This window comes from Oncorhynchus clarkii, chromosome 16, assembly GCF_045791955.1.
Source record: "Oncorhynchus clarkii lewisi isolate Uvic-CL-2024 chromosome 16, UVic_Ocla_1.0, whole genome shotgun sequence".
Lineage (NCBI taxonomy): Eukaryota > Metazoa > Chordata > Actinopteri > Salmoniformes > Salmonidae > Oncorhynchus > Oncorhynchus clarkii.
The window spans coordinates 56693351-56720597 of record NC_092162.1 but is presented as its reverse complement, the minus strand read 5'-3'; the positions used below and the strand labels follow the sequence as shown (position 1 = coordinate 56720597).

The 27247-nt window shown below is 41.0% G+C and overlaps 2 protein-coding genes across 6 annotated transcripts in view; both read right to left on the bottom strand.

Annotated features, from left to right (window-relative positions):
- Positions 1-1801: 1801 nt before the first annotated feature.
- Positions 1802-10093, bottom strand: LOC139368788 (dual specificity protein phosphatase 7-like). The gene is made up of 3 exons (XM_071108131.1): positions 9372-10093; positions 8328-8756; positions 1802-4626 (listed from the first exon to the last, which is right to left on the bottom strand). Exons 1-3 carry the CDS (start codon positions 9736-9738, stop codon positions 4316-4318), a joined length of 1107 nt encoding a protein of 368 aa, XP_070964232.1. The 5' UTR covers positions 9739-10093; the 3' UTR covers positions 1802-4315.
- Positions 10094-15361: 5268 nt separating this feature from the next.
- Positions 15362-27247, bottom strand: part of LOC139368786 (5-aminolevulinate synthase, non-specific, mitochondrial-like) — a 45216-nt gene continuing 33330 nt past the window's right edge. The window contains exons 1-13 of one of the 5 annotated variants that reach the window (XM_071108126.1): positions 25446-25481; positions 24683-24791; positions 24210-24339; positions 23665-23864; positions 23099-23275; positions 22789-22920; positions 20511-20733; positions 20141-20325; positions 19788-19967; positions 19427-19591; positions 18957-19225; positions 15889-16051; positions 15362-15648 (exon numbers count right to left, since the gene is read on the bottom strand). In XM_071108126.1, the coding sequence (XP_070964227.1) occupies positions 15488-15648; positions 15889-16051; positions 18957-19225; positions 19427-19591; positions 19788-19967; positions 20141-20325; positions 20511-20733; positions 22789-22920; positions 23099-23275; positions 23665-23848 (1839 nt within the window). In that variant the 5' untranslated portion in view covers positions 23849-23864; positions 24210-24339; positions 24683-24791; positions 25446-25481 and the 3' untranslated portion in view covers positions 15362-15487. Of the gene's footprint in view, positions 15649-15888; positions 16052-18956; positions 19226-19426; positions 19592-19787; positions 19968-20140; positions 20326-20510; positions 20734-22788; positions 22921-23098; positions 23276-23664; positions 23865-24209; positions 24340-24595; positions 24792-25445; positions 25482-25899; positions 26036-27247 lie in introns of those variants that run through there. The other 4 variants (XM_071108127.1, XM_071108125.1, XM_071108124.1 and 1 more) reach the window with 4 other exon arrangements.

Below are 27247 nucleotides of genomic sequence, written 5' to 3'. Positions count from 1 at the left end.
CCCACTATTCTTCTTGATCAGGGCAGGGTACTTCCCCTTATTCCCTTGCAGTGTTAAGTTGCCGTGGGAGCTATCTCAATCATCATTATATCACTCTGGATGTGCCTCAGTCCTAAACCTCATTGGCCAGTCTATTGAGCCTACATTGTCTGTCCCATTAACAGCCCAGAGCGTCAGACGTCTGCTCTTTTATCTGGCACGCAAGGCTGCCATGGCAGGCCGGGGACTGCAGGTAGGAAACCATGACCTCTGCCTGGCCTAGCCCTAGCCGTGGGTGGGTGGCTCTGAGACATAATCACAGGTGTTTCCCTGCAGGTATGCAGCCAGCCAGGTTCAGTCATGCTGGGAAACCTGCCAGACACCGGGAGTTTTATTGTCGTAACTGCAAGGTGTTGCTAGGCAAGTCTGGTCTTGCGCTGTTGTGCTTCTTTCAAAGAAAGACAGTGGTGGGGGAGAAGGAGATTTTTGTCTTGACATTGGGGAATAAACTTGAAAGAAACGAACGTTCTTTCATTTAGTTATTTTAAGAACTTTTTAGTACTCCACTTACAAAGATGGAACTGGACAAGAAACAACCCATGCCTAGCCTACTCCGTTTTAAAACCACATTCATAGTAAGCTCTGATCCTCTGCTGTCATTAGTTCATGAGCAGGCTATACTGTAATGTAACTAAGCCCTGCAGCAGTCCTCAACAGGACTTTTCACACTTCATTTTCTTCAGCTTAGCTCCGGGCTACGATTATTGGAAGCCTCATTTCATAACCGGTTCTTCTTAGATAGAGGGATTAGATTGCCTGAGAATCATGTCTGTTTTGGCACAGGTCAGAAGTGGGAGGAATGTAGAAATCTGCTAAAACAAGTGCATCAGGCCAGGGTTTGGAGGAGCTGAGGCTTGCAGAGGGCTAGTCTCAGGCTAATCATAGGTCATTGGTAATGAAACCCTTGAGGTAGGGATATTTCTATGATAAGGGGACATCATTTTTGCCAATAATTAACATCAAGTTAAGTATGCTACTCAATATGTTGTTATGAGATGTGAGTTTCTGTGTGCGCTAATGTCAACATATCCATTATTTCATACTCTGAGAACATTCTATTCTCAACATATTTCATGGATATCCTAACCCCTACTCTCAATGTGCTTTAGCTAGTGGGTTACAAGACCCCCACATCACCCTCCCAAAATGTCCAACAGGAACCGAGGATGTAGTGGCAAGCTTTCATTTCCTTTTTTCAAATGAGACAAAGCAGCTTTTGGATATGAGAAAAACAGGAAATTACTGAATTTACCCAACAAACACTGAAACGTTCAGTCTGAGAATGAGACACCAGCTCAACATCCATTAAAAAAAGTTATTCTTAGCAAGGATATTAGTCATCAAGTAGAACGGGCCTTAATTGTCACGAAATGCACATATTCCAGCTCTATGCTGTCTCATCTTCCTATTCTCTCCAAGTAGGGTGACTCTGAGTGAGTGACTGGGAGGGGAAGTGACTGTGTTGTGGTTTCAGAGACCCGTCCATCTCTGCATCTGACGTCCTGCATGGCCACAACAGACAGTGTGAATATCTCACCACACCTACAGCCTTGGGCATTGTGCTACACAACACAACACAGACAGACAGAGGCTATCCCACAGCCTACTGAAATAAAGCACCTGGCTGACTCTGCACTGGACTTGATATTCTTCATTGTGGATGTTGAGTCATTGAGTGTTGACTGAAAGTAGCCTAAGCTTTAGCACGGCAGTAGACCTGAATAACAATAAGACAGTAATAATAACACAAGAATACATAGCATTTAAAGGTAAAAAATATACAATATATTTGTTGTATAAACTTGTACATAAATGTATTGTACATTTAGTTTTACATACACTATACATACTGTAATTGGGTCAATTTAACTTCACATCCTTCATGATTCAGAGAAAAGGTCCCCCGTTACCAAGCAAATCTTATGTACATATTTTACAAACACATGCCAAATAAATACAGCCCTTTGATGTATTTCAGAGGCTGTAACAAAATACAAATATGTTATATAAAATCCCTGAAAATGTCTCTCCATGAGGTAAGAACACATTTAGCATCATCTTCAATCGGTTCATTTCATTCCCTCTCTCTCATTCACTAAACCATTCAACTTTGAGCCGACTCGTTCCGAGACATTACTGGCAAAAACAGAACGGATCAAAACACACTGCATGCATCCCTTAACATGGTTCTGCTAAAGGAAGAGTAGCTGCAGGCTGAAGATTGTGTCTATACATGACTTATCCATGACTTAATAAACAAGGTCCAAATGTCCATTATGGATCATAACTACAAGTCGTGAATTTCAAGCATGGCATATGACAATCCTATACTATATCCAGGTTAAGACAGTTAAGTGTTATGTTAACTTAGAAGGTGTGATAAAGGCCACAGGAACAACAGGCAGAAGAGGTACAGAACAGAAATTCAACTTGATTACATGCAGACAATGAAATGCTATTATAATTATTACAATTTACATGAGCTTTACAAAACAAAACTATAGGTGTTTCATCTTTAACATTTTGCAGAGGGTCTCAGTTCAACAAAGATAAAAGGGTAATGCTCTGACATACTGTATTGCATTCCTACATGATCAAATGTTTACTCTGAAGATGACACAAAAGTAGGGAAAATAGCATAGCACTTGTCAACTACTGTTTTCCAAGATCACTCCATTCTGATGTTAAGAGAGAGAGCTGCAAATGAAGACGTTTAGAACAGTCATCAACGGGAACGTTACAGTCATCAATTGGAACGTTACAGTCATCAACGGGAACGTTACAGTCATCAACGGGAACGTTACAGTCATCAATTGGAACGTTACAGTCATCAACGGGAACGTTACAGCCATCAACGGGAACGTTACAGTCATCAACGGGAACGTTACAGTCATCAACGGGAACGTTACAGTCATCAACGGGAACGTTACAGTCATCAACGGGAGCGTTACAGTCATCAACGGGAGCGTTACAGTCATCAACAGGAATGTTAGTCATCAACGGGAACGTTAGTCATCAACGGGAACGTCACAGTCATCAACAGGAACGTTAGTCATCAACGGGAACGTTACAGTCATCAACGGGAACGTTACAGTCATCAACGGGAACGTTACAGTCATCAACGGGAACGTTACAGCCATCAACGGGAACGTTACAGTCATCAACGGGAACGTTACAGCCATCAACGGGAACGTTACAGTCATCAACGGGAACGTTACGGTCATCAAAAGGAACGTTACAGCCATCAACGGGAACGTTACAGCCATCAACGGGAACGTTACAGCCATCAACGGGAACGTTACAGCCATCAACAGGAACGTTACAGTCATCAACAGGAATGTTAGTCATCAACAGGAACGTTAGTCATCAACATGAACGTTACAGCCATCAACAGGAACGTTACAGCCATCAACAGGAATGTTACAGCCATCAACAGGAATGTTACAGTCATCAACAGGAATGTTAGTCATCAACAGGAACGTTACAGCCATCAACAGGAATGTTACAGTCATCAACAGGAACGTTACAGCCATCAACAGGAACGTTAAAACCATCAAAAGGAACGTTACAGTCATCAAAAGGAACGTTACAGTCATCAAAAGGAACGTTACAGGCATCAAAAGGAACGTTAGTCATCAAAAGGAACGTTACAGTCATCAACAGGAACGTTACAGCCATCAACAGGAACGTTACAGCCATCAAAAGGAACGTTACAGCCATCAACAGGAACGTTACAGCCATCAAAAGGAACGTTACATTCATCAAAAGGAATGTTACAGTCATTCAAGGCCAACTTAAAGTAGCCCCATCTCCTCAGCAAAAGTACCATTCAAAATAATCTCTGTTTGGTCCCAGAAAACATTGATTCACATTCTCCATGGCCAACCTCTTCCTTCAGACCAACGCATTAGCCACATTTGTTAGGAAAACAACTGACACATCCACATTACAGCTGGAGAATATGAAATAACAGTTAAACCATCTCAGAGTTAGCTCATAATAATGACATTTCCTGCAATAACCATACCATTATTCACTATTATAGACGATAAGGCATCAGAGCGTGGACCAAACAAAGTATGTACTTTTTTAAAGCATACTGGGGAGCCTCCAGTAAAAATCCATACTTAAATCACTTGCACGACAGGTGAGCCTCCTCAGTCTCTCTCTACCAGCTGCAGTTCCAGGACTCTTTTCCTTTTCCTGACAGGCTACAAAAGACCATGTAGACACCGATGAAGCAACATGGCCGCTAAACCCTGCCTTCTCCGTCTCCTCACGTCGACTCCAGAGTGTCCAACTGGAACACGTTGTGATTGGTCGGCGTGGTGAAGTAGAGCTGCTCATTGGAGGAGGAGCGGTTGTCACACAGGCTGTGCAGCCCCAGTGTCCTCTCGAAGTCCAGCAGTTGGCCCATGAAGTTGAAGTTGGGGGAGATGTTGGACTTCTTCCTCTTGACAAAGTCATAGGCGTCATTGAGAGACAGGTTGAGCCTCTGCATCAAGTAGGCCACGGTCACGGTCACAGAGCGGCTGATACCAGCCAGACAGTGTACCAGGACGCCACACTGCTTGGACCGAGCCTCATCTACAAGTGAGGAAGAAGGTCAACATGAGTCACATAAGACTGGTTTTATGATCAGATCCCACATAGACTTCAGACTCTCAGGGCTTGATAGTGTGTTCATAAGGTTCAACACACAATAGCTAACATGTAGGCCTTGCTTCTTATTGTTTTCTCATGAGGATCAAGGTGAGACAGTAAGTAGACCTTTATCTTTGTTGAATGACATCTCCATTTGTCAAAGGAAATATAATTTATAGTGAGTTAATCCCAGCAGGGTGAAACGCCCTGGACTCCACCACAACCAGGATACATCAGAGTTAGACTCATGACCTGATAACCAAACACAGGCAGCCATAGAGAGTGGAAGCCATGTTTCTTTCCTCTACCACTAACCCCATCGACAAACTGGTGGACAACAAGCCTGGAATCACCACTTGTACAAACATACATAACCTAGAAGGTTTCCGGTGCTGTTGTGGGTTTCTGTAAATTAGGGTTCCCCAACTTGGCCCTCCCAAGTTATCTGAGCAAAAAAATTAATTATTATTTACATTTTGGGGGGACATAAAAGACTAAAAACACCAGTAAATCAGCTCCAGGTTTAACGTTGGAAATCTGCTCAAAAGTATTTCCATGCATAATAAAGAGATAACGTAAACTCACCCCATTCTGTACAAATGTGCACAACCGCGACATTCAAACGAGGCTGCAAAGAAAACTAACGGGACTGTAGCGACTGTGTGGACTTCAAAATCTGGGGTGTGAACTACGTTTCTATTTAAGCGTTGATCGACATGGCTCTATAGTATTGGAGAAAGTTAAAAAAACGGACTATTTCTCAACTATTTCTGTCTTACGATCTCTCTCCACCAGGTGTAGCACTTCTCTCATCCTTTAAAAACAAGAAAGGGACAGGGTAAGGGGGGGATACCTAGTCATATTTTGCGTTGTCACTGCAAGCTATCATGACTCTCAAAAGACAATGTTTACTTCTGAAGATCACTTTAGCACCGCCCTAAAAACCCGATTCAAATTCGACACAAACCTTCAAATAGGTATGTAAGGACACATTATATAAACTCTTTATAATGTTTTATTTACATTTTAGAAGAGATACGGTGATAAGTTGGACAGATCGAGTGAAAAAATGCCATTTTTCCACACGACATCTCTCCTTCTCACTATCACGTTTTAGTTTTGCATCCCCACCCGCCATTTTTAAAAAGACCCGACGGAGCTCATTGCCTTCTTGAATCATGCAGAAACGGACAGCGTTTAGGTCATGTTATTGATTCTGTTGGAAAGGGGAGAAATTGTGCTTTACAATGGTATTGATAATACAGTTGATCTGGAAGTATTACGTTTTTGGGGCACTAAAATAAGGTCAATTGTATGGACCAAGGCGATGTACAAGAGTGAGTTTACATTATACCTTCAGCAAGTATTCATACCCCTTGACTTATTCCACATTTTGTTGTGTAACAGCCTGTATTCATATTGGATGAAATAAGATTTTTTACCTCACCCATCTACACACAATACCCCATAATGTTGCAAATGTATTAAAAATGAAAGTATTCACACCCCTGAGTCAATACTTAGTAGAAGTACCTTCGGCAGCGATTACAGATGTGAATATAATTTGGTAAGAACTTTTCCACGATTTTTCTTTTCAAAACTTATTCAAGCTCTGTCAAATTGGTTGTTGATGATTGCTAGACAACCATTTTCAGGTCATGCCATAGATTTTCAAATAGATTTAAGTCAAAACTGTAACTCGGTCACTCAGGAACATTCACTGTCTTCTTAATAAGCAACTCGTGTAGATTTGGCCTTGTGTTCTAGGCTATTGTCCTGCTGAAAGGTGAATTAATTTCCCAGTGTCTGGTGGAAAGCAGACTCAACAAGGTTTTCCTCTAGGATTTTGCCTGTGCTTAGTTACATTCTGTTTATTTTTTTATCCTGAAAACTCCCCTGCCCTTAATGATTACAAGCAAGCATACCGATAACAATTACAAGCAAGCATACCCATAACATGATGCAGCCCCCGCTATGCTTGAAAATATGGAGTGTGGTACTCAGTAATGTGTTGTTTGGATTTGCCCCAACATAACACTTTATATTCAGGAAAAAAAATTTAATTGCCTTGCCACATTTTTTACAATTACTTTAGAGCCTTGTTGCAAACAAGATGCATGTTTTGGAATATCTTTATTCTGTACAGACTTCCTTCTTTTCATTAGTAATGTGGAGTAACTACAATGTTGTTGATCCATCCCCAGTCTTCTCCTATCACAGCCATTAAAATCTGTAAAGTCACCATTGGCCTCATGGTGAAATACCTGAGCGGTTTCCTTCCTCTCCGGCAACTGAGTTACGAAGGACGCCTGTATCTTTGTAGTGACTGGGTGTATTGATACACCATGAAAAGTATCATTACCAACTTCACCATGCTCAAAGGGATATTCAGTATCTGCTTTTTTATTTATTTAAATCTACCAATAGGTGCCCTTCTTTGTGAGGCATTGGAAAACCTTCCTGGTCTTTGTGGTTGAATCAGTGTTCGAAATTCACTGCTTGGCTGAGGGACCTTACAGATAATTTTGTGTGTGGGGTAGAGATGAGGTAGTCATTCAAAAGTCATGTTAAACACTATCATTGCACACAGAGTGAGCCCAGAGTGAGCCCATGCAACTTGTGAAGAACATGTTTACTCCTGAACTTATTTAGGCTTGCTATAACATAGGGGTTGAATACATATTGACTCAAGGCATTTCAGCTTTTAATTTTTAATTAATTAGTACAAATTTAGAAAAACATAATTCCACTTTGACAATACCCCATTTGTAGGCCTGCGACAAAACATCTCAATTCAATTAATTTTAAATTCAGGCTGTAACACAACAAAATGAGGAAAAAGTCAAGGGGTGTGAATACTTTCTGAAGGCATTGTATGTGACCTTATACAAACGTAAGTAAGGTTTGGGCTAATTGCAGTCTATTTGTAGACTACAAATGATTTGCAATCATGTTCTGGCCCCCTGTCCATATGCTCAAGAAACAAATCACCCCCCCAGCTGAATGTAGCTGATCCCTGCTGTAAGTTCTGCTGTAAGTTCTGCTGTAAGTTCTGCTGTAAGTTCTGCTGTAAGTTCTTTTTTAAAGATTTGTTTTCCATCCTTAAATAACAGACATACTGTATGACAATAACAATGATCCAGGAAGTTTATCAGAAGCACAGGCATTGTCCCTTGTGACGAGCAACTGCGACTTCAGTCCAGCTCTCTTTTTGACCAATACATACCCGAAGAGAGGTGGTGGTGGACCAATATATTGATTTTTTGTTTATAGAGAGAAAACAATTAAAAAGAAGACACCAATAGGCAGTTATGTTGACATTTGTAACCAGATGTGAAAATAAAAGTAAAAGCCATAGCTTCATCACACAAGGGGGTTTCAGTGATGAGCAATACCACTGGGTATACCAGGAACTTAGCGGTAACAATGATTCAAATCATAATACAAATATGACTAAAATACACCAAGAACATTAGGTGGAGAGCAAACCACTTCCTCTTTCTCACTGTAATTCACAGAAGTGTATCATATACTAGGTATGCCTGTGTGTCTTTTCCTACAGGCTTTGTTCTCCACAGATAGATCACATTGTGTTCCAAAAATGACTATCATGTTCTCCCCCACACAGTAAGTCAGCTACTCACCGATGAAGGATATGGCCTCTGGAAAGAACTGGGACAAGTTCTGACTCCAGTGGTCCGAGATGGGGATCTGCTTGTACGTAAAGAGGCCGTCATGTTCAAACATGTTGGGGAGATTGGGCGTGACGTTCAGGATGTACTTGATGTTGTACTGGCCCAGCACGTCCAGGTTGGTGGAGTCTTTGGCACAGCCCAGGTAAAGGAAGGGGAGGATCTGGACTGGGAAGGCAGGTTGGATGTTGGGAAGGGGGCTCTCCTCAGACTCTGTGGCGCTGCTCGGCTCACGGTCCGATTCACCATCTGAGAGGTCGGAACTGATCCGGAGACTTCCGAAGCCTAGGACAGAGAGAGGGGGAGAGGAGCTGGGACAGGAGCTGTCCAGGAGGGTTTCACAGTGCTCTGGGTACTCGGTCTGAAACTTCCCAAATCCCCCTGAGATCAAAATAACCAAGGAGTTATAAAATTGTGTATGTGTTGTCCTGTGTATGACAGCCAAGCATTATATTCATATAATTATTATTATTATTAAATCTGTAACAGAACAGAGATTGGGGTCAAATATTATTTGTTAGAGTTTAAATATAATGACTGACAAGTGGTCAAATTAAGTAATAGGCTGTGTACTACGTTTTGTTTACTATGAATAACATGTTAATAACATGTGAATAGGACTGACTCAATAACAATTGTATGCTATCTATACCATTACTGAAAACTGTATGGGCAATAGTTATTTCCTACACAGCAGAACATTCATGAAATGCATGCCCTTTTCCAACAGTAGCAAAACATGGCGTAGCCATTTTGGAATTTTAAGTGAGATTCTCAGTCACACTACTTCTCAAAGTTTGAGAGACAATAGAAGTGGGCTACCTTCAAAACTATGCTGTATTGTATATACTATCTATATAATTAAAATGGATTGATTTGAGTTGTTTGTCTAAAGTATATTTTAAACCTACTTTATATACAGTGCACGGAAAGTTAGATATGGAACAATCTACATATCCTATTAAAAAACAATATAAAGGCAAAAATGTAACTTGCCTTCCAGGTAATATGCTTTACGTCCGTCGTCCCATAGTTTCTGAAGAAGTAGTCCCAGAACCGAGCCAGTGGCCCCATCCTGCCAGTCCACAGTGCACTCATCATATAGAATCACTGTATCTGTACTGCAACGTCTAACGAATTTCTCCTTGTCTTCGTGGTTCGGTATGATAGTTCGGATGGGTATGTTGCCCTTCTTAAACCTTCGCAGCATCAATGCTGGAATTGCCAAATTGATCGCCGTTTCTATGTGGGATGATTCGTAAAGCTCGTGCGATCGGCAGTCCAACAAAAGCAGCGAACTTCCCCCGGATTCCAACTCGAGTTGAAGCCATTCTACGCTTTTACTTTCAGTCACATTAGTCATATCGAACTAAATATCATGTTACATTCATGCAGGTAGGCTAATACACAAATGACGCTACATTGTACACCAAGAGACGAATTACTATTTCGAGGAGAAACACTGGAACATGTAAACTCAAACATCAAAGCTCAAATGTTTTTAAAACATGTATCAAATTACCGGTTTGAGCGGGAGCGTTGATTTCCCTCTAACCACATATACACGCCCAGGTAAGCAACTCCTGCATTTGTTCCTATGCAATAATAACACCAAACATTAACACGAACTATTCGACACTGACAGTCGCACTACTTGGATAACGTTCTCCCTTTGCCATTCCGATGCAGAGGAAATGTACTTGACAGTGGAGCAACTCAAGAGAGGGAGGTGCTTGCTTCAGGATTTAAAGACATAGATGGAGATTGCAAAATTTAGTTTGTAATCCCTCCTCTAGGCTATTACTGTGTAATAAATAACCTATTTGAAAGTGTATTATAATTGTATTATTATTTTAATGTTATTTTTTTTATTAAATTAGGTATACAGAAAATGCATTATTCTATCAATCTTTGAATGATCAAAATATATATTTTCTCACTCGTTAATTATGTTTAATATGTAGGCTATGCAACATAAACCTGCTCTTTTCTTATTTGTATGCAGTGATGTTTTTTTTTTGTTGGTCATGTGTGGTCATATCATTGTAAATATTTGCATATGATAATAAACACTGAGGACCACAGGTTAGCCTATTGACCTTTTTTACATGGATGCTGGCCAAAACAAAATATTTGAGATGCTATCATCCTGTAATGCCATTGAGCCTCATCCTCTCCAGTCTCATAGCATGGCATGCTGGGGTAACACTATTTGGATAGTCCCAAGTAGATGTTCTGTAAATGTTCGATAACTGTCAACAACATTTCAACTATCCACTAAAACTAAACCCCCTAACCTTAGCCCTGATCCTAACCATAACCCCTACGCTTATTCTAAACCTAACTTAGTAAGCAGTTGCTTATCAACATATAGTTTGTTGATAGTATAACCATCTGTAGATCATCTATATGGGAATATCCAAATAAAGTGTGACCCATGCGGGTTCTGAAAAGGGGTTGTTGGTGGGGGAAAAATCCCCTAAATTGGCTGCTTTCCTTTGATCATTTTTAATAGAATTCCACCCAATTATCTGTGTGCAGTATGCTGTCTGCGGATGTTCCTTCCTCTCGCTCTCCCTCGAAACATAGCCTGCACCCACCCGTCCCCTACCCTCTGATTTTACCCCGTCATTATGGCATTCATCATCTGTGATCAGAGACATAGTGTAGTGAATGTTACATTCATATAATGCTAAGGCCCTGATTATCTTAGCCACTAACCTTTTCAGAAACACTGGCCTGGCCAACATGTTTGTCCTGCCAGAAGACATCTCTGGCTCTCTTTCTTTCTGAAAAGGAAGCACAGGATGTCTTTTGTTATAATCACAGAGGCTTACAAAGACGATGATTGCAGTGGAACAAATCCCCAGGACCACCACTGATGAGTGTGTACTTGTGCTTGAGATAACGAGCGTGTGTGTGTGCACGTGAGTGGGAGAGACACGGAGTTCTCTCCTCAGAGTGCAGTGCAGAGCCGTGGGCCGCTGATATTCCCTGATAAGGAACTGCAGGGTGTGCATTTACACTATGACGAATGATGTGAGTGTAAGAAAATGAGGTCAAATACAATACAGAATGTAGTGTACAGAAGGCTCTGCCAAGTGCACTAAGGTGGAAAGTTTATTCTGTGAATTACATTCTGGAGGACGAAATTAGAGCCTGGGATTGGGTTTGCGTTTTGGGATTGAGACATTTACTTGATTCAGCAGCTTTGATTCACCAGCTTTTGAGCCCATATCATAAAAAAACATGGTAATTACTAGGGAAATGCCATACATGCATATTTCAAAGTAACCCCATTTAAAAACATTGTTCCACCACACAACATTAGCAGCCACATGCATACGTTTTCATTTTAAATGCATATCATATTTACATTTACATTTGTCATTTAGCAGACACTCTTATCCAGAGTGATTTACAGTTAGTGCATTCATCCTGATGGCTAGGTGGGACAACCACATATCACAGGCATAGAAAGTACAGTTTTCCTCAACAATGTAGCCATCGGGGGTCAACTGCTAATTAAATGCACTCTGAATAATGCTATGTGTACCTTTGCCAGATGACTGCTCTCTTGCATCCAACTACATACAAGAAACAATAATATATTATACGAACATATCTGAACTCAAAATTACTTAAAAAGAGGGTATAAACAGTCTCTCAATGCTGCAGTGGCATGAGACTCTCACTATGATCAATTAGGCCTGGCTTTGCATGAGTGGTGCTGGTCACCGGACTAGTGCACTCGGAGAAGCATTTCAATTACATAATACTCTCAGAACGTGAGCTCATGGTAATACTCTGTCGCTCTCTCGCTTTCTTAGGAACAGCAGGATATACAGTGCCTTGCGAAAGTATTCGGCCCCCTTGAACTTTGCGACCTTTTGCCACATTTCAGGCTTCAAACATAAAGATATAAAACTGTATTTTTTTGTGAAGAATCAACAACAAGTGGGACACAATCATGAAGTGGAACGACATTTATTCGATTTTTCAAACTTTTTTAACATATCAAAAACTGAAAAATTGGGCGTGCAAAATTATTCAGCCCCCTTAAGTTAATACTTTGTAGCGCCACCTTTTGCTGCGATTACAGCTGTAAGTCGCTTGGGGTATGTCTCTATCATCTTTGACATGGCCATTCTAACACCTGGATATGTTTATTTTTGAACCATTCCATTGTAGATTTTGCTTTATGTTTTGGATTATTGTCTTGTTGGAAGACAAATCTCCGTCCCAGTCTCAGGTCTTTTGCAGACTCCATCAGGTTTTCTTCCAGAATGGTCCTGTATTTGGCTCCATCCATCTTCCCATCAATTTTAACCATCTTCCCTGTCCCTGCTGAAGAAAAGCAGGCCCAAACCATGATGCTGCCACCACCATGTTTGACAGTGGGGATGGTGTGTTCAGGGTGATGAGCTGTGTTGCTTTTACGCCAAACATAACGTCTTGCATTGTTGCCAAAAAGTTCCATTTTGGTTTCATCTGACCAGAGCACCTTCTTCCACATGTTTGGTGTGTCTCCCAGGTGGCTTGTGGCAAACTTTAAACAACACTTTTTATGGATATCTTTAAGAAATGGCTTTCTTCTTTCCACTCTTCCATAAAGGCCAGATTTGTGCAATATACGACTGATTGTTGTCCTATGGACAGAGTCTCCCACCTCAGCTGTAGATCTCTGCAGTTCATCCAGAGTGATCATGGGCCTCTTGGCTGCATCTCTGATCAGTCTTCTCCTTGTATGAGCTGAAAGTTTAGAGGGACGGCCAGGTCTTGGTAGATTTGCAGTGGTCTGATACTCCTTCCATTTCAATATTATCGCTTGCACAGTGCTCCTTGGGATGTTTAAAGCTTGGGAAATCTTTTTGTATCCAAATCCGGCTTTAAACTTCTTCACAACAGTATCTCGGACCTGCCTGGTGTGTTCCTTGTTCTTTATGATGCTCTCTGCGCTTTTAACGGACCTCTGAGACTATCACAGTGCAGGTGCATTTATACGGAGACTTGATTACACACAGGTGGATTGTATTTATCATCATTAGTCATTTAGGTCAACATTGGATCATTCAGAGATCCTCACTGAACTTCTGGAGAGAGTTTGCTGCACTGAAAGTAAAGGGGCTGAATAATTTTGCACGCCCAATTTTTCAGTTTTTGATTTGTTAAAAAAGTTTGAAATATCCAATAAATGTCGTTCCACTTCATGATTGTGTCCCACTTGTTGTTGATTCTTCACAAAAAAATACAGTTTTATATCTTTATGTTTAAAGCCTGAAATGTGGCAAAAGGTCGCAAAGTTCAAGGGGGCCGAATACTTTCGCAAGGCACTGTATCTTTGATTTGCCTGGATACTGACTTTGCATGTTTGAGATCGCTGCTTTGAACCATCTCACGCACCCCATTCGGGCACAAACTCTTTTCTTGTGCAGATGTTAAGTGTGTAGCTAACCCTCGTAAATAACAGAGATGTGTTTTTTCTCCTCATAAATGTAAAATATTGGAAATTATGAAGGCCTTTGGCTCATGGTGCCTACCAGTTAACCATCACGTTGTTAAACAGCTTCCACCATACACTAGAAAATGTGGTCACCTGATGAGACATTATTTCTTTAACATTTATATCCTGAAAAATTGACATGATCAATTTGGAACTATTGAGAAGAAAACAGTCTATATGTTATGGTATGCCTTCAAAACATTGACATAGCTTCAAAACCAAGTTAAGAAAAAAGTCATAATATCCTGTTGTATTACCCCATCTAGTGGCACATTGCAGTTGCTGCACACACAGTAGATGAGAGGAATAATTGTAGTTTGAGAGACAACACAACTCTAGGAAATAAGATGCACTGCTATTCCCTCTGGTGGAAAGAAAGGCATGTTGAAGGTACTGATCAGTTAGTTATACACCTCAATGACTGACCTACAAGGCAATAGTAATATGCTACTACTTTCACAATGGTATTCAAACTTTGATAGCATGTCAAATAGGACCCAAGTAATACAACATTCAAAAGGCACTCACACATCTGAGCAATCTCTTTGCAGGTGCATGGCAACAGTTGAACAAGATGAAGGAAAAAGGAAACCACACACTGCTCTTGGTAGGATCACTGATATTTAATAAGCTTACGTTTCGGCCTCACAGCCTTCGTGATAAAAGGGACTCATGACCAAGTTGCCTTATGAATATGATGTGCAAAAGTACTAAGGAACAAATCAATATTTCATAATGTCACGTTTACCGTTTGAAAAAGACCCTATGGGGTTTTGAAAGAAGACAAACAGTGAACGATGTGTAATGTTCTGTAGTGTTGACTCTCCATTTGAAGTCCTCTAAACCCAGATTAGTTAGAATGAAAACAGTTCAAACAGAGTATAGTAAATCCAAGCATAGTAAATGTATAGTAAATCCAAGCACAGTAAATATATAGTAAATCCAAGCATAGTAAATGTATAGTAAATGTTCTGCTCCATCTGGGAGCCTTTAGCTTATGCTAAATGAGCAAATATTGAAGAAACAAAGCAGAATGAGTGTATGAGGGGGCACAATGCCACATTTTTCAGTATGTTAAAACACAGTTAAGGCGGCAATCGTACTCAAATTGGAGTAATGGCTCAATGGAATTATTGGGGGAATAGGAACACCCCATGGTTAACATCGACCAGGACTAACTAGCAACTTCTGAAAAACATTGGATATCATCCATTTCTGACTAAAATGCAGAGAAAATAGTTCTCAAAAGTGTGTTCTGACAGTGGTTTCAGATTTGCTCAATCACTCTGGTGATGTGTGTTAGAGCAAAGGGCATGTTTAACGTTTGTCAAGGCTGACATTTGGTTGAGAGACAATGTTACATCATTTCCACATTGCCAAAGTGATAATAAAGATAATTTTCCCTGTCAACCCTGACCTTATCTTTTCAAAAAATAAATTGTAGTAACAGAACGGTTGCTCAAGAAATACAATAGCAAAAGTATAACTTTCCGCAAACATTTATTTGTAATGAATAATATTTCATACATGGTGATGGAGTTGTACATTGATAAGATAATAAATATCTTAAATAGAGATTTGATATGGGGAAGGGGTATATAGTTAACTTTTAGGCTCTGGCTGATATCATGTGACTCATGCCGGTGAAGAAAGACCGCTCTCTCTCAGTCATCAGCTCAAAGTGGAGAGGCTGCTGGCAGAAGTTACACTCTCCTGACGAGTGAGGTTTTAGCTCCAGACCCACCTCCTTCCAGGCCTTCACCAGACGTTCTGTGGCCAGGAACACATTCACATGTAATGGATCACATTTTAGTTGTACTTTATTTAAAAAAAATAACATATAAGAAACACTATAGCAGATTCTTACTTGAGTTCTGAATGCAGTCAGCATGGACAGATTTATCCCACCAAATGGAGGCCATTTTAGCAACATTGAATAAGTTAAAATCATACAAATCCAAAACTATTACATGTTAAAAACCACAAAAACTCATTGGGGCGTGTGCTTACCGACAAAGTACTGCATCATCTGGGGAGTGTGGTGTGGGGTGGGGGCGATGCGGAGGACCTCCTCTCCCTGAGCCACAGTGGGGTAGTTGATGGCCTGCACATAGATGTAGTAGCGAGACATCATGATGTCACACACCTCTGTGTTCTTGGCTGCGTCCGCCACCTGCAACCAGGGGTCAAAGATGAATCCTCAGGTGATAAATTATAAAACATTTTCTTTAAGCATGAAATATAACAGCCACTGTTGATAGAATGTCCCTTCTATTGTTTCCATGGTTTAAAACTTGATTAACTTCTTGGTGACAGGGGGGCAGTATTGAGTAGCTTGGATGAATAAGGTGTCCAGAGTAAACTGCCTACTACTCTGTCCTAGATGCTAATATATGCATATTATTAGTAGTATTGGATAGAAAACACTGAAGTTTCTAAAACTGTTTGAATGATGTCTGTGAGTATAACATGAGTATAACAGAACTCATATGGCAGGCAAAAATCCAACCAGGAAGTGGGAAATCTGAGGCTTGTAGTTTAACTCAGACCCTATTGTAGATACAGTGGGATATTGGTTATGTTGCACTTCTTAAGGCTTCCACTAGATGTCAACAGTCTTTAGAACTTTGTTTGAGGCTTCTACTGTGACGTGGCACCGAATGAAAGGAATGAGCCAGGTGTCTGGCAGAGTGCCACAGGCTCTGAGGCGCGGTCACGAGAGAGTTAGCTCTTGTTCCATTGCTTTTCTACAGACACAGGAAATCTCCGGTTGGAACATTATTGAAGATTTATGATAAAAACATCCTAAAGATTGATTCTATACTTAGTTTGATAAGTTTCTACGGGCTGTAACGGAACATTTTTAACTTTTCGTCTGACGTTCGGCGCGACCTGAACGCGCTTTTGGATTTGTTTACCAAACGCCTTAACAAAAGAAGCTATTTGGACATAAATGGACATTATCGAACAAAACAAACATTTATTGTGGAACTGCGATTCCTGGGAGTGCATTCTGATGAAGATCAAAGGTAAGTGAATATTTATAATGCTATTTCTGACTAATGTTGACTACCCAATATGGCGGATATCTTTTTGGCTGCTTTGTTGTCTGAACGCTGTACTCAGATTATTGCATGGTTTGCTTTTTCCGTGAAGTTTTTTTTAAATCTGACACAGCGGTTGCATGAACCTTTTTAGGATAGGGGGCAGCATTTTCACTTTTGGATGAATAGCGTGCACAGAGTGAACTGCCTCCTACTCTGTCCCAGATGCTAATATATGCATATTATTATTAGTATTGGATAGAAAACGCTCTGAAATTTCTAAAAAACTGTTTGAATGATGTCTGTGTATAACAGAACTCATATGGCAGGCAAAAACCTGATAAAAATCCAACCAGGAAGTGGGAAATCTGAGGTTTGTAGTTTTTCAAAGCTTGGCCTACCGAATACACAGTGTCTATGGGGTCAAGTTGCACTTCCTAAGGCTTCCACTAGATGTCAACCGTCTTTAGCTTCCGACAGAGTTACCCCTTGTTCCAGTGCTTTTCTTCAGACATAGGAATTCTCCGGTTGGAAGCTTATTGATGTTTTATGTTAAAAACATCCTAAAGATTGATTCCATACATCGTTTGACTTGTTTCTACAACCTGTAACGGAACGTTTCGAGTTTTTGTCTGGACGAAGTGCTTGCGCCTCATGAAGATGGATTACTGGGCTGAACACGCTAACAACAAGTGGCTATTTGGATATAAATTATGGACTTTATGGAACAAATCACTCATTTATTGTCGAACTGGGAGTGCCTTCTGATGAAGATCAAAGGTAAGTTAATATTTATGGTGTTCTCTCTAACTTCTGTTGACTCCAAAATGGCGGATATCTCTGGCTGGATCGTGCTCTGAGTGCCGTTCTCAGATTATGCTTTTTCCGTAAAGTTCTTTTGAAATCTGACACAGCGGTTGCATTAAGGAGAAGTCTGTCTTTAATTCTGTGAATAACAATTGTATCTTTTATAAATGTTTATTATGAGTATTTCTGCAAAATCACCGGATGTTTTGGAATCAAAACATTACTGCACGTAATGCACCAATGTAAACTGAGATTTTTGGATATAAATATCACATTATCGAACAAAACATACATGTATTGTGTAACATGATGTCCTATGAGTGTCATCTGATGAAGATCAAAGGTTAGTGATTCATTTTATCTATATTTCTGCTTTTTGTGACTCCTATCTTTGGCTGGAAAAATGGCTGTGTGTTTTTCTGACTTGGCGAGGACTTAAGCAGAACATATGATTATGTTTCGCTGTAAAGCATTTTTGAAATCCGACACGATGGGTAGATTAACACGATGTTTATCTTTCATTTGCTGTATTGGACTTATGTGTGAAATGTGTTAATGTGTGAAAGTTACATATTTCAAAAAATATATTTTTGAATTTCGCGCACTGCCTTTTCAGCGGAATGTTGTCGATCGGTTCCACTAGCGGAACGCCTGCGCTAGAAAGGTTATGGATAAGTATATCTCTAATTCAATGTATAACACGTGTATTTTCATCAACATCTATAATGAGTATTTCTGTAAATAGATGTGGCTCTCTGCACAATCACCGCATGTTTTAGAACTACTGAACGTAACGCGCCAATGTAAAATGAGATTTTTTTATATAAATATGCACTTTATCGAACAAAACATACATGTATTGTGTAACATAAAGTCCTATGAGTGTCATCTGATGAAGATCAAAGGTTAGTGATTAATTTTCTCTCTATTTGTGCTTTTTGTGACTCCTCTCTTTGGCTGGAAAAATGGCTGTGTTTTTCTGTGAGTTGGTGGTGACCTAACAATCATTTGTGGTGCTGTCGCTGTAAAGCATTTTTGAAATCAGACACTGTCGCTGGATTAACGAGAAATGTATCTTTTAAAATGGTGTAAAATACTTGTATGCTTGAGGAATTTGAATTATGAGATTTTTGTTTTGAATTTGGCGCCCTGCACTTTCACTGGCTGTTGGCGAGGTGGGACGCTGCCGTCCCACATATCCCAGAGAGGTTAACAGGCCTGTCTTACACGGACAGGGATGATGTGGCTGGGGCAGTAGACAACGGGCAGGCCCGAATCCATCAGCATCTGGCGAAGCAGCTTGACGCTCCTCTGGTGTTTCCTGCGCAGCACACGGCCCTCCTCCCCCTTCAGGGTGTGGATGGACTCCCGGGCCCCAGCCAGCAGCATGGGTGGCAGGGAGGTAGTGAAAATGAAGCCTGCTGCGTAGGAGCGCACCGTGTCTACCAGGGCATTGGTACCAGCGATGTAGCCGCCCACACAGCCAAATGCCTTACCTGGATGGGGGAATGAATATACGAGGTAAGGTATAAACCAGGTAAAGATCTTTTAAATTGATCTGATGGTCTGGGTGAGTTAAATATTTGATCATAACAATATTAATTTGAAGGGGGTGGGGGGAGTGTAAGACAAATACCTACGAAGGTGCTATAGCAATGACATCTTATAATTTATAAGCTAGCCCCAAGTCATCTTACCGAGAGTTCCTGAGATTATGTCCATTTTGTGCATGACGCCGTCCCTGTCGCCGATGCCGCCTCCCCTAGCCCCATACAAGCCAACAGCATGTACCTCGTCCACAAACGTAATGGCCCCAAACTCATGGGACACGTCACACATCTCATCCAGAGGACACACTGCGCCTAGAAAACAACCACAATACAACCTCCTTTAGATTCCCACAATCAGATTTGATAACAGGCAAGTTTTGCATATGCAGTACACATCAGGAAAAGTGCTTTCTTTATATATTTTTGGTTCTAATTCTGTCTCTATGATTTGTTTAAATTTAAAAATAATAATATTGATTTTTTTAAATGCAACAAATCGTAAACCCACCATCCATGGAGTGCACGGTCTCAAAGGCCACAATCTTGGGGGTGGCAGGGTCAGATTTCTGCAGCAGCTCTCGTAAATGGTTGACATCGTTGTGACGGAAGATGAACTTCTTGGCCCCGCTGTTCCTTATACCCTGGATCATCGATGCATGGTTCCCTGCATCGGAGTAGATCTCACAACCTGGGAACAGGAACATTTGTTGTTGTTTTTATACAGATCATTTTGTCCATTAGCATGTAATATAATGTAAAGTGGAGAATCAGTCATTTTTTAGCTACTATAGAACATGGAATGAAGAAGTGTATGAAAAACTACTAGGTTTGAGTCCGTTGTTTCAGAATCCGTATCAGTACCTGGGAGAATCTTAGCCAGAGTGAATAGCGTGGAGTCATTGGCCACGAAGCAGGAAGTGAAGAGCAGCGCAGCGTCTTTGCCATGCAGGTCGGCCAGCTCGTACTCCAGGTCCACATGGAACTTACTGGTCCCTGAGATGTTCCGTGTTCCTCCAGCTCCTGCCCCATGCTTCTGTAATGTATCCCTAAAGAAAGAGAAGAGGCCTTTGATAAGAAATTGTCTTCTTTGGAAAACTACAAGTGGAACTCCACATTTCTAAGATAGTGTTATAACTGCATGCCTATGGCTAGGATCTGACGCCCATCTAGTCAACCTCCATCCATCTTAAACAACCATCTACATTTACTGTGACCTGCATGACCCACACACATGATGGCTTGGTTGACGCGGGGGTGTCGGCTCATGCCCAGGTAGTCGTTACTGCACCACACAGAAACGTCTCTCTTGATGAGGAGCGACTCAGAGTAGTCGTCTGCCATGGGAAAGGACGTGGCACGCCGGTTCACTGTCTTAAACACCCGGTAGCTGTGATCCTTCTTTCTGGCATCGATCTTTTTCTCAAAGAACTTGTCGTAGTGGAAGTTGGCAGATGCTGCAAAATAAATACGATGTGTAAGGTTTTGTGACTGTAGTTTGGATGCAGCCTCTAAAATCAGGGGTACCCAAACAATTGTTACACAAAAATATAATATGTAGCCCCAAGAAATGTTCCCTCTAATTCTGCTGAGCGCAAACTTCAATGTTGTGAAAATTCTGTGCAACTTCCGGCGCATGTTTACTGTTAACACTGGAGGGTGTGCCAGCTTTAAGTTACAGTTTTAACAGTGACGAAGTAGGCTACCGTGGCTATTTGATCATAATGTAGGCTTACCAGAGTGGCCTACCAAAAAAAACTATGGCGAAAATGCATCACATAACATTTGAACATGAAAATAGCAGTTCTATCGTTCAGCCTACAGTAACAGCCAATGTGTGGTGTTTAAAGATGTAGGGCTTGACATTAACCTGTTTCTCCACTTGTCCTTGAGACAAGGAGGTGACTGAACATTTTGTTGTGTTGTTTGATTCAAGAAACGACTTTACACATTGTTACGGATACCATTATCCTGTGTGTGTATCCTGTGTGTGTGTGTGTTTCTTTTCTCTCCTTCTCCCCTCACAGGTGAAAATCATCACTCCCCAATCAGTCAACAATCAACCCATCAATCAGAAGACACACCTCCTCCTGTTTCCTACCCTATCACAGTTCCTTCCCCATGGTTTAAAAACCCCATCATTTGTTTGCTCTAGAGCTCAATCTCTTTGTAAATCCCATGTTGGTAGATCTCTGTTCTTCATAGATTTCAGTAGCTCAATCTCTTTGTAAATGCCATGTTTGTAGACCTCGGTTTTGCACGCGCTCTCTCTGTATTAATTAACCTCTTTTGTTTGAGCACCTCCAAATCACTTTGTCATCTCCTGTGAGTATTGTTTTTGCTTATGGTGTTTTGCTGGTGAGAAAAGGGGAAACCAAGACAAGTCGCCCATGGGCATACACTACCCGTAGGTAAACTTTGTTAAAAACACTAGTTAGAACTGGGCGGACCACCCACTGTATTTTTGGTTAGTTAGCTGTTGTTAAAGTAGGCTAGTCTAGCTTAGGGGTGTTTTTGCATATTTGTTTCTTTCCTTGGGTCCAGCTCAGCCCCTTTTCCTGCTCCCCCCATTACCGTGTGTTTATCAAATAAACCTTGAGTTTGACGGTAGATTTCAGTTGTCCTGGTTATTACGTTCCCACTTTTACTTTGTCACAATTATAATTTACATGAGTTATGTTACGCGTCTCATTACCATCCCCCCTAGACTGTCGGGCCAAAAGGGATTCGTAACACACATACAAATAAAATGAATTATTATTCCCATGCCATTATTACAAAGAATCAGACAAATTGACACCCTCTGCCTATTGGCTACGTAGCTTATTCAAATCTGTCTCAAAATACAACTTTCCCTTTAAGACATAAAAAAATATCTTTACATGACTCGCTTTTCAAAGACAGCTAGAAATGTACACATTTTGTGCTCTTGTAGGAAGCAGTAACTCCCACATTGCGGACTACAAATGAGCTTTAATTGGGCTAATAACTCACTAACTAGCAAAGAATATGAACAAATGTGCACTTGTGGCTACAATACATGCAGCTTTCGCTTTGATCTCAAAACAAGCGCAACCGCTCATGCTGTAAAACAGTCCAGTTCAAAGTGAATGGCCAACATTTGTTGGCAATGGTCTATTTGCATATAGGCGTACTGCAGCTCTGATTGGTTATGGCGCAGCGAATTGTGTAGAGTATGGGCCTGAGTAGTGCCTGTCAATGCAATAGAATCATAGTCTCCGCTGCATTCTGCCTACAACAAAATATCTTGCAGTTAGTTTTGCATACTAAGTCTTGTATAGTTTGTTTTCTTTCAGTATGTTGCATTGAAAGTGGCTAATATTGTGTTGATTCCATCACAATTCCCACAGTAAAGGGAAAGTTGACAGTGTTAAGTAACAGGGAAAATGCTAGAAAGTTGAAGGAAGTAGAATCTCGTGCTTCTCTACGCACGCAGCTTAGAAGAAACATTTGCCCCAAGTGTAAGAGGATACATGTGAGCAGGTGCTTACCTTTGGGTAGGTTGTCTAGCAGTAAGTGAGAAACCTTGGGGGAGCGCTGTTTCAGCATGTTTTTCAGGGTGCCTAGGTCAGCCCTGTCAGCGTTGATCAGGTCCACCACAGTGGGATCCAATTGGGACTTCTCTGTATCAATAAAGGGGGATAAACACTGTTAAAGAGTGATCAACTAGACTCCATCTATGACACATTTTCACTATGACAAATTCCTTGAAAGGTGACTATCCATAACAAGCTTTATTAACACACTGACCTATGCTTACACAACTGAGTGGAGAAGGTCAAAGACAGGTCACATGTTTACCTGTGTGGACGGTGCCCCTGTCCTGTACGTCCTCTGACAGCTCGATGCAGGCCTCCCTCACCACGCTGGTGTTCTTCTGCACCATCTCAGCCACCAGGAAGGGGCATTTGGAGCCCACAGGCTGGCCAGCAAGGGGCATGGGGTGGCCCAGGGGCAGCTGGACCCCCTTCTCTGACTCTACAGTGACAACAAGAGGAGGATTTATATTTGATTAACTTAAATACATTAATTTATCTTTTATTGAATTATTTAGGCCTATTTGGGCACTGAGGAAAATATGAAAATAAAATAAATGCTGTTGAGCATAAATGCTGTTGAGTGTAAGATTCTTCACAGCCCTAATAGGTAACATTTATGACTATTTGTATGGGTGAGTTACCAGTCACATTTGCACAGTAATTTGATTAAGAACAATTTTTTACAAAGAAGCATTGAGCCCTACCATAAGCAAGCCTCAAGCAAGATTAGTAAAATAGCACAACATTGCATCTCTATGCAATAAATCCATAATGTAGCCCATCTAAAACCATTTATAGTAAGTGACTATGGGGAACTAATGTGCTCACCATCGTTTGTTGGTGTGGACACTGAGACTGAAGAGGAGAGAGCTCTGGCCAGAGGGCGTGAGGCCAGGTCCATCATCACAGGGCACTTCAGGGCATAGCCAACCAGGGATGACTTCCCTGCCAGCTGCAGGAACACCCGGGGCACCATAGTCAGGAAGGGGCATCGGCGGATAACAGTGTCCATCTTAGACCCTCTGAATCTGGGAAGGAGAAAGGAAGAGATGTTGGTCTAGCCTATCACCGGAATCAAAAAATATTTCCTTTCTGGTCCCAGATTGACAGCGGATCAGATGGATGGTAGAGCTTGGTGCATATGGTGAGGCGGTGAAATATGATCAGGGGAGATCTATTTATATAAGCTGGGGGGGGGGGGGGGGGCTACCACACTAAGCTCTGTCTGTGTAGGCTACTTTTGACTATCATCACAGTTTGTTTTTTCACCTTTATTTAATTAGGCAGGTCAGTTAAGAACAAATTCTTATTTTCAATGACAGCCTAGGAACAGTGGGTTAACTGCCTTGTTCATGGGCAGAACAGATTTTTACCTTGTCAGCTCGGGGATTCGATCTTGCAAACTTTCCGTTACTAGTCCAACGTTCTAACCACTAGGCTACCTGCCGCCCCACATGAGGTCAAATTAGAGTCACCAGGCTTTCATCTCTAGTTGCGCGCCAACTTCAAACAAAACATGAAAATGAAGAGCAGGAAATTAAAATTAATATTCTAATGAAACAAAAACTTTGTCCAAAAACAATTAGTCCTCAAGAGATCTAAAAAGAGACCAGACATTTAGACAAGACAAGGCTATATTGTATTATGAATATGAACAACCAAAATAAAGCCTATCATGAGCATAAAGATCAATGCCAAGATGTTGAAATTCAAAAGTCCAAATAGTCTCAGCCATTAAAAACGAACAAACATTCCTTACCTGAAAAAATCCCATTCCACTTTGACCGAACAGAAGGAAAATAACTTTCTAAACATGACTGAACAGATACTAAGCTAACCAACATACAGAGAAGAGTAGATGTAAAATGCTCATAGCCCGAGGCATCACTTTCGTTCAGCTTGTAGTCAGCTGCCCTTGACATGAGGAAAAACAGGAGGGCCACTCAAGAGCCTGCCTGAAACCATGGACAACAACACATAAGACTACAACAGCTGAGAGGATACTTACCAAACAAGACAGCACAACCATCTGTCTGTTCAAGTGAATCATTGTAATATAACCTAGGACTACCATCCCATCTATATTTTCCCTCTTTATCAAACCAGGGGCTGAGGGTGGGTCCATGTTGCATCACAGCTCATGTAATGCAAAGATCCACTGACACTGTATGCACAGCCACAGCCATTGCCAGTCTTTGTTAAATAGTAACTATGGTCTGACTATCTAGCAACAAGTCAGCCCCCCCCCCCCCCAGGAATCAAGTAACTATGGTCTGACTATCTAGCAACAAGTCAGCCCCCCCCCCCCCCCCAGGAATCAAGTAACTATGGTCTGACTATCTAGCAACAAGTCAGCCCCCCCCCCCCAGGAATCATAGCTATACTATAGACCTAGTCACTGCTATAAGCAGTCACTGTAAATGTCATAAGCCAATTAGCTGGGTGCTATATGGCATGATTAGTTACCCTATCTAAATTTGATAGAGGTCTCTTAGACATACCTACATGAATCAACATTTACCAATGGTCAAAACAAACTCGGTGATAAAATATTATCTGTGAGCTTCAACATTGATATGATTTAATTGACAAAACTATAGCTTACTTACTTTCAACAATACTTACTGCAACAGTTTGTAGGCTTCCTTCAAAAAGCAATGCAATTTTGTGGTTAGACAACTTTCTGATTGAACACTAGAAGGTAGCTAGAACCAATCGTCACCATACTCAGAGCAGAAACAACATTTACACACAAACAAAAATCGGAGCCATGCTCTACTTCTAATACCCTTCTATTTGGCAGCGTCCACAACGTGATAACGTCTCTACTTTCTCTCTGATTAGCAGCGAAAAGAGATCAAGGTCAAACTTGTCTGATTATTATCCAGACTGTCTGTGGCTAGCTAACCAGCTAACGTTAGTTGTGGATAACTGATGGAGGATGCGCATGCTACAACAGTCCAGCGAAGCCACTACCTGGCATAAGCAAGCTGGCTAGCTAGCTACCTAGTTAAACGGTGCACATTCCGTGCAGTTATTGGTTTTCAAATATCGTTTGTTTACCAATTGAAGTTTCTCTGGTCTCGTTCTCACACTCTGCCTGGGTTTCAACAACACTCTGTCTGATGACGTCGGCGCTGTTTTAAACGCAAGGAGCCACGCCTGCCAAAGGGTCGTCAATAGCTGCTATAGCCATTAAATCATAAACCCCGAACATTTCAATTTATCTTCTTAACATTTTATTTGAAACCTAACCCTAACCACACTGCCAACCGTATACCTAACCTTAAATGAATACCAAAAAGCAAACGTTTTTTGTTTGGGTGCCAATTTTGACTTTGTAACTCTGAAATCTGACTTTGTAGTTAAGTGTTTCATAATGAAAATTATGTTTCATAAGCACCAATGATCACTGTCTCCATCTGGTGGCACATACTAGTCATTATATGGTGTTACATATTATTGTTTAAAAACTTTTTCATGACCACATTACAATAGCATAAATGGTATAGAAAAATGGTACTCACAGAAGGAAACGGGTGGAGGCATTACCTTTGACTAGTGGCCACAAGAATCTGGGTGCACAATTACTAGCAGCTAGTGTCTGTATATCACAGTGCCTAAATACACCGACAGGATTTGTTTGATGATATCATAGCATTGTCCTCTATGGAAAGTAAAGTCTGCAACGCCTCCCTAGAACTAGACCAGTCAATACTTCCATGAGACCAAAACAACTTTAGACAATACTTCACCCCAACCTACAGTTGAAGTCGGAAGATTACATACACTTAGGTTGGAGTCATTAAAACTCATTTTTCAACCACTCCACAAATTTCTTGATAACAAACTATAGTTTTTGCAAGTCGGTTAGGACATCTACTTTGTGCATGACACATGGTATTTTTCCAACAATTGTTTACAGATTATTTCACTTATAACTCACTGTATCACAATTCCAGTGGGTCAGAAGTTAACATACACTAAATTGACTGTGCCTTCAGCTTGGAAAATTCCAGAAAATTATGTCCATCACTATGGCCATCACAAAGCCTTGACCTCAATCCCAAATAAATTTGTGGGCAGAACTGAATAAGCGTGTGCGAGCAAGGAGGCCAACAAACCTGACTCCGTTACACCAGCTCTGTCAGGAGGAATGGGCCAAAATTCACCCAAATTGTGGGAAGCTTGTGGAAGGCTACCCAAAATGTTTGACCCAAGTTAAACAATTTAAAGGCAATGCTACCAAATACTAATTGAGTGTATGTAAACTTCTGACCCACTGGGAATGTGATGAAGGAAATAAAAGCTGAAATGAATCATTCTCACATTTCACATTCTTAAAATAAAGTGGTGATCCTAACTGACCTAAGACAGGGATTTTTTTACTAGGATTAAATGGCATGAATTG

Excerpts from the sequence above, each read along its gene's own strand:
- LOC139368788 (XM_071108131.1), bottom strand. The coding sequence starts at position 9,738 with ATGACTAATGTGACTGAAAGTAAAAGCGTAGAATGGCTTCAACTCGAG. Across the intron at positions 8,757-9,371 it reads TAAAGCATATTACCTGGAAG|GGGGATTTGGGAAGTTTCAG; the intron begins GCAAGTTACATT and ends TTTTGATCTCAG. Across the intron at positions 4,627-8,327 it reads AGAGGCCATATCCTTCATCG|ATGAGGCTCGGTCCAAGCAG; the intron begins GTGAGTAGCTGA and ends CCTCACTTGTAG.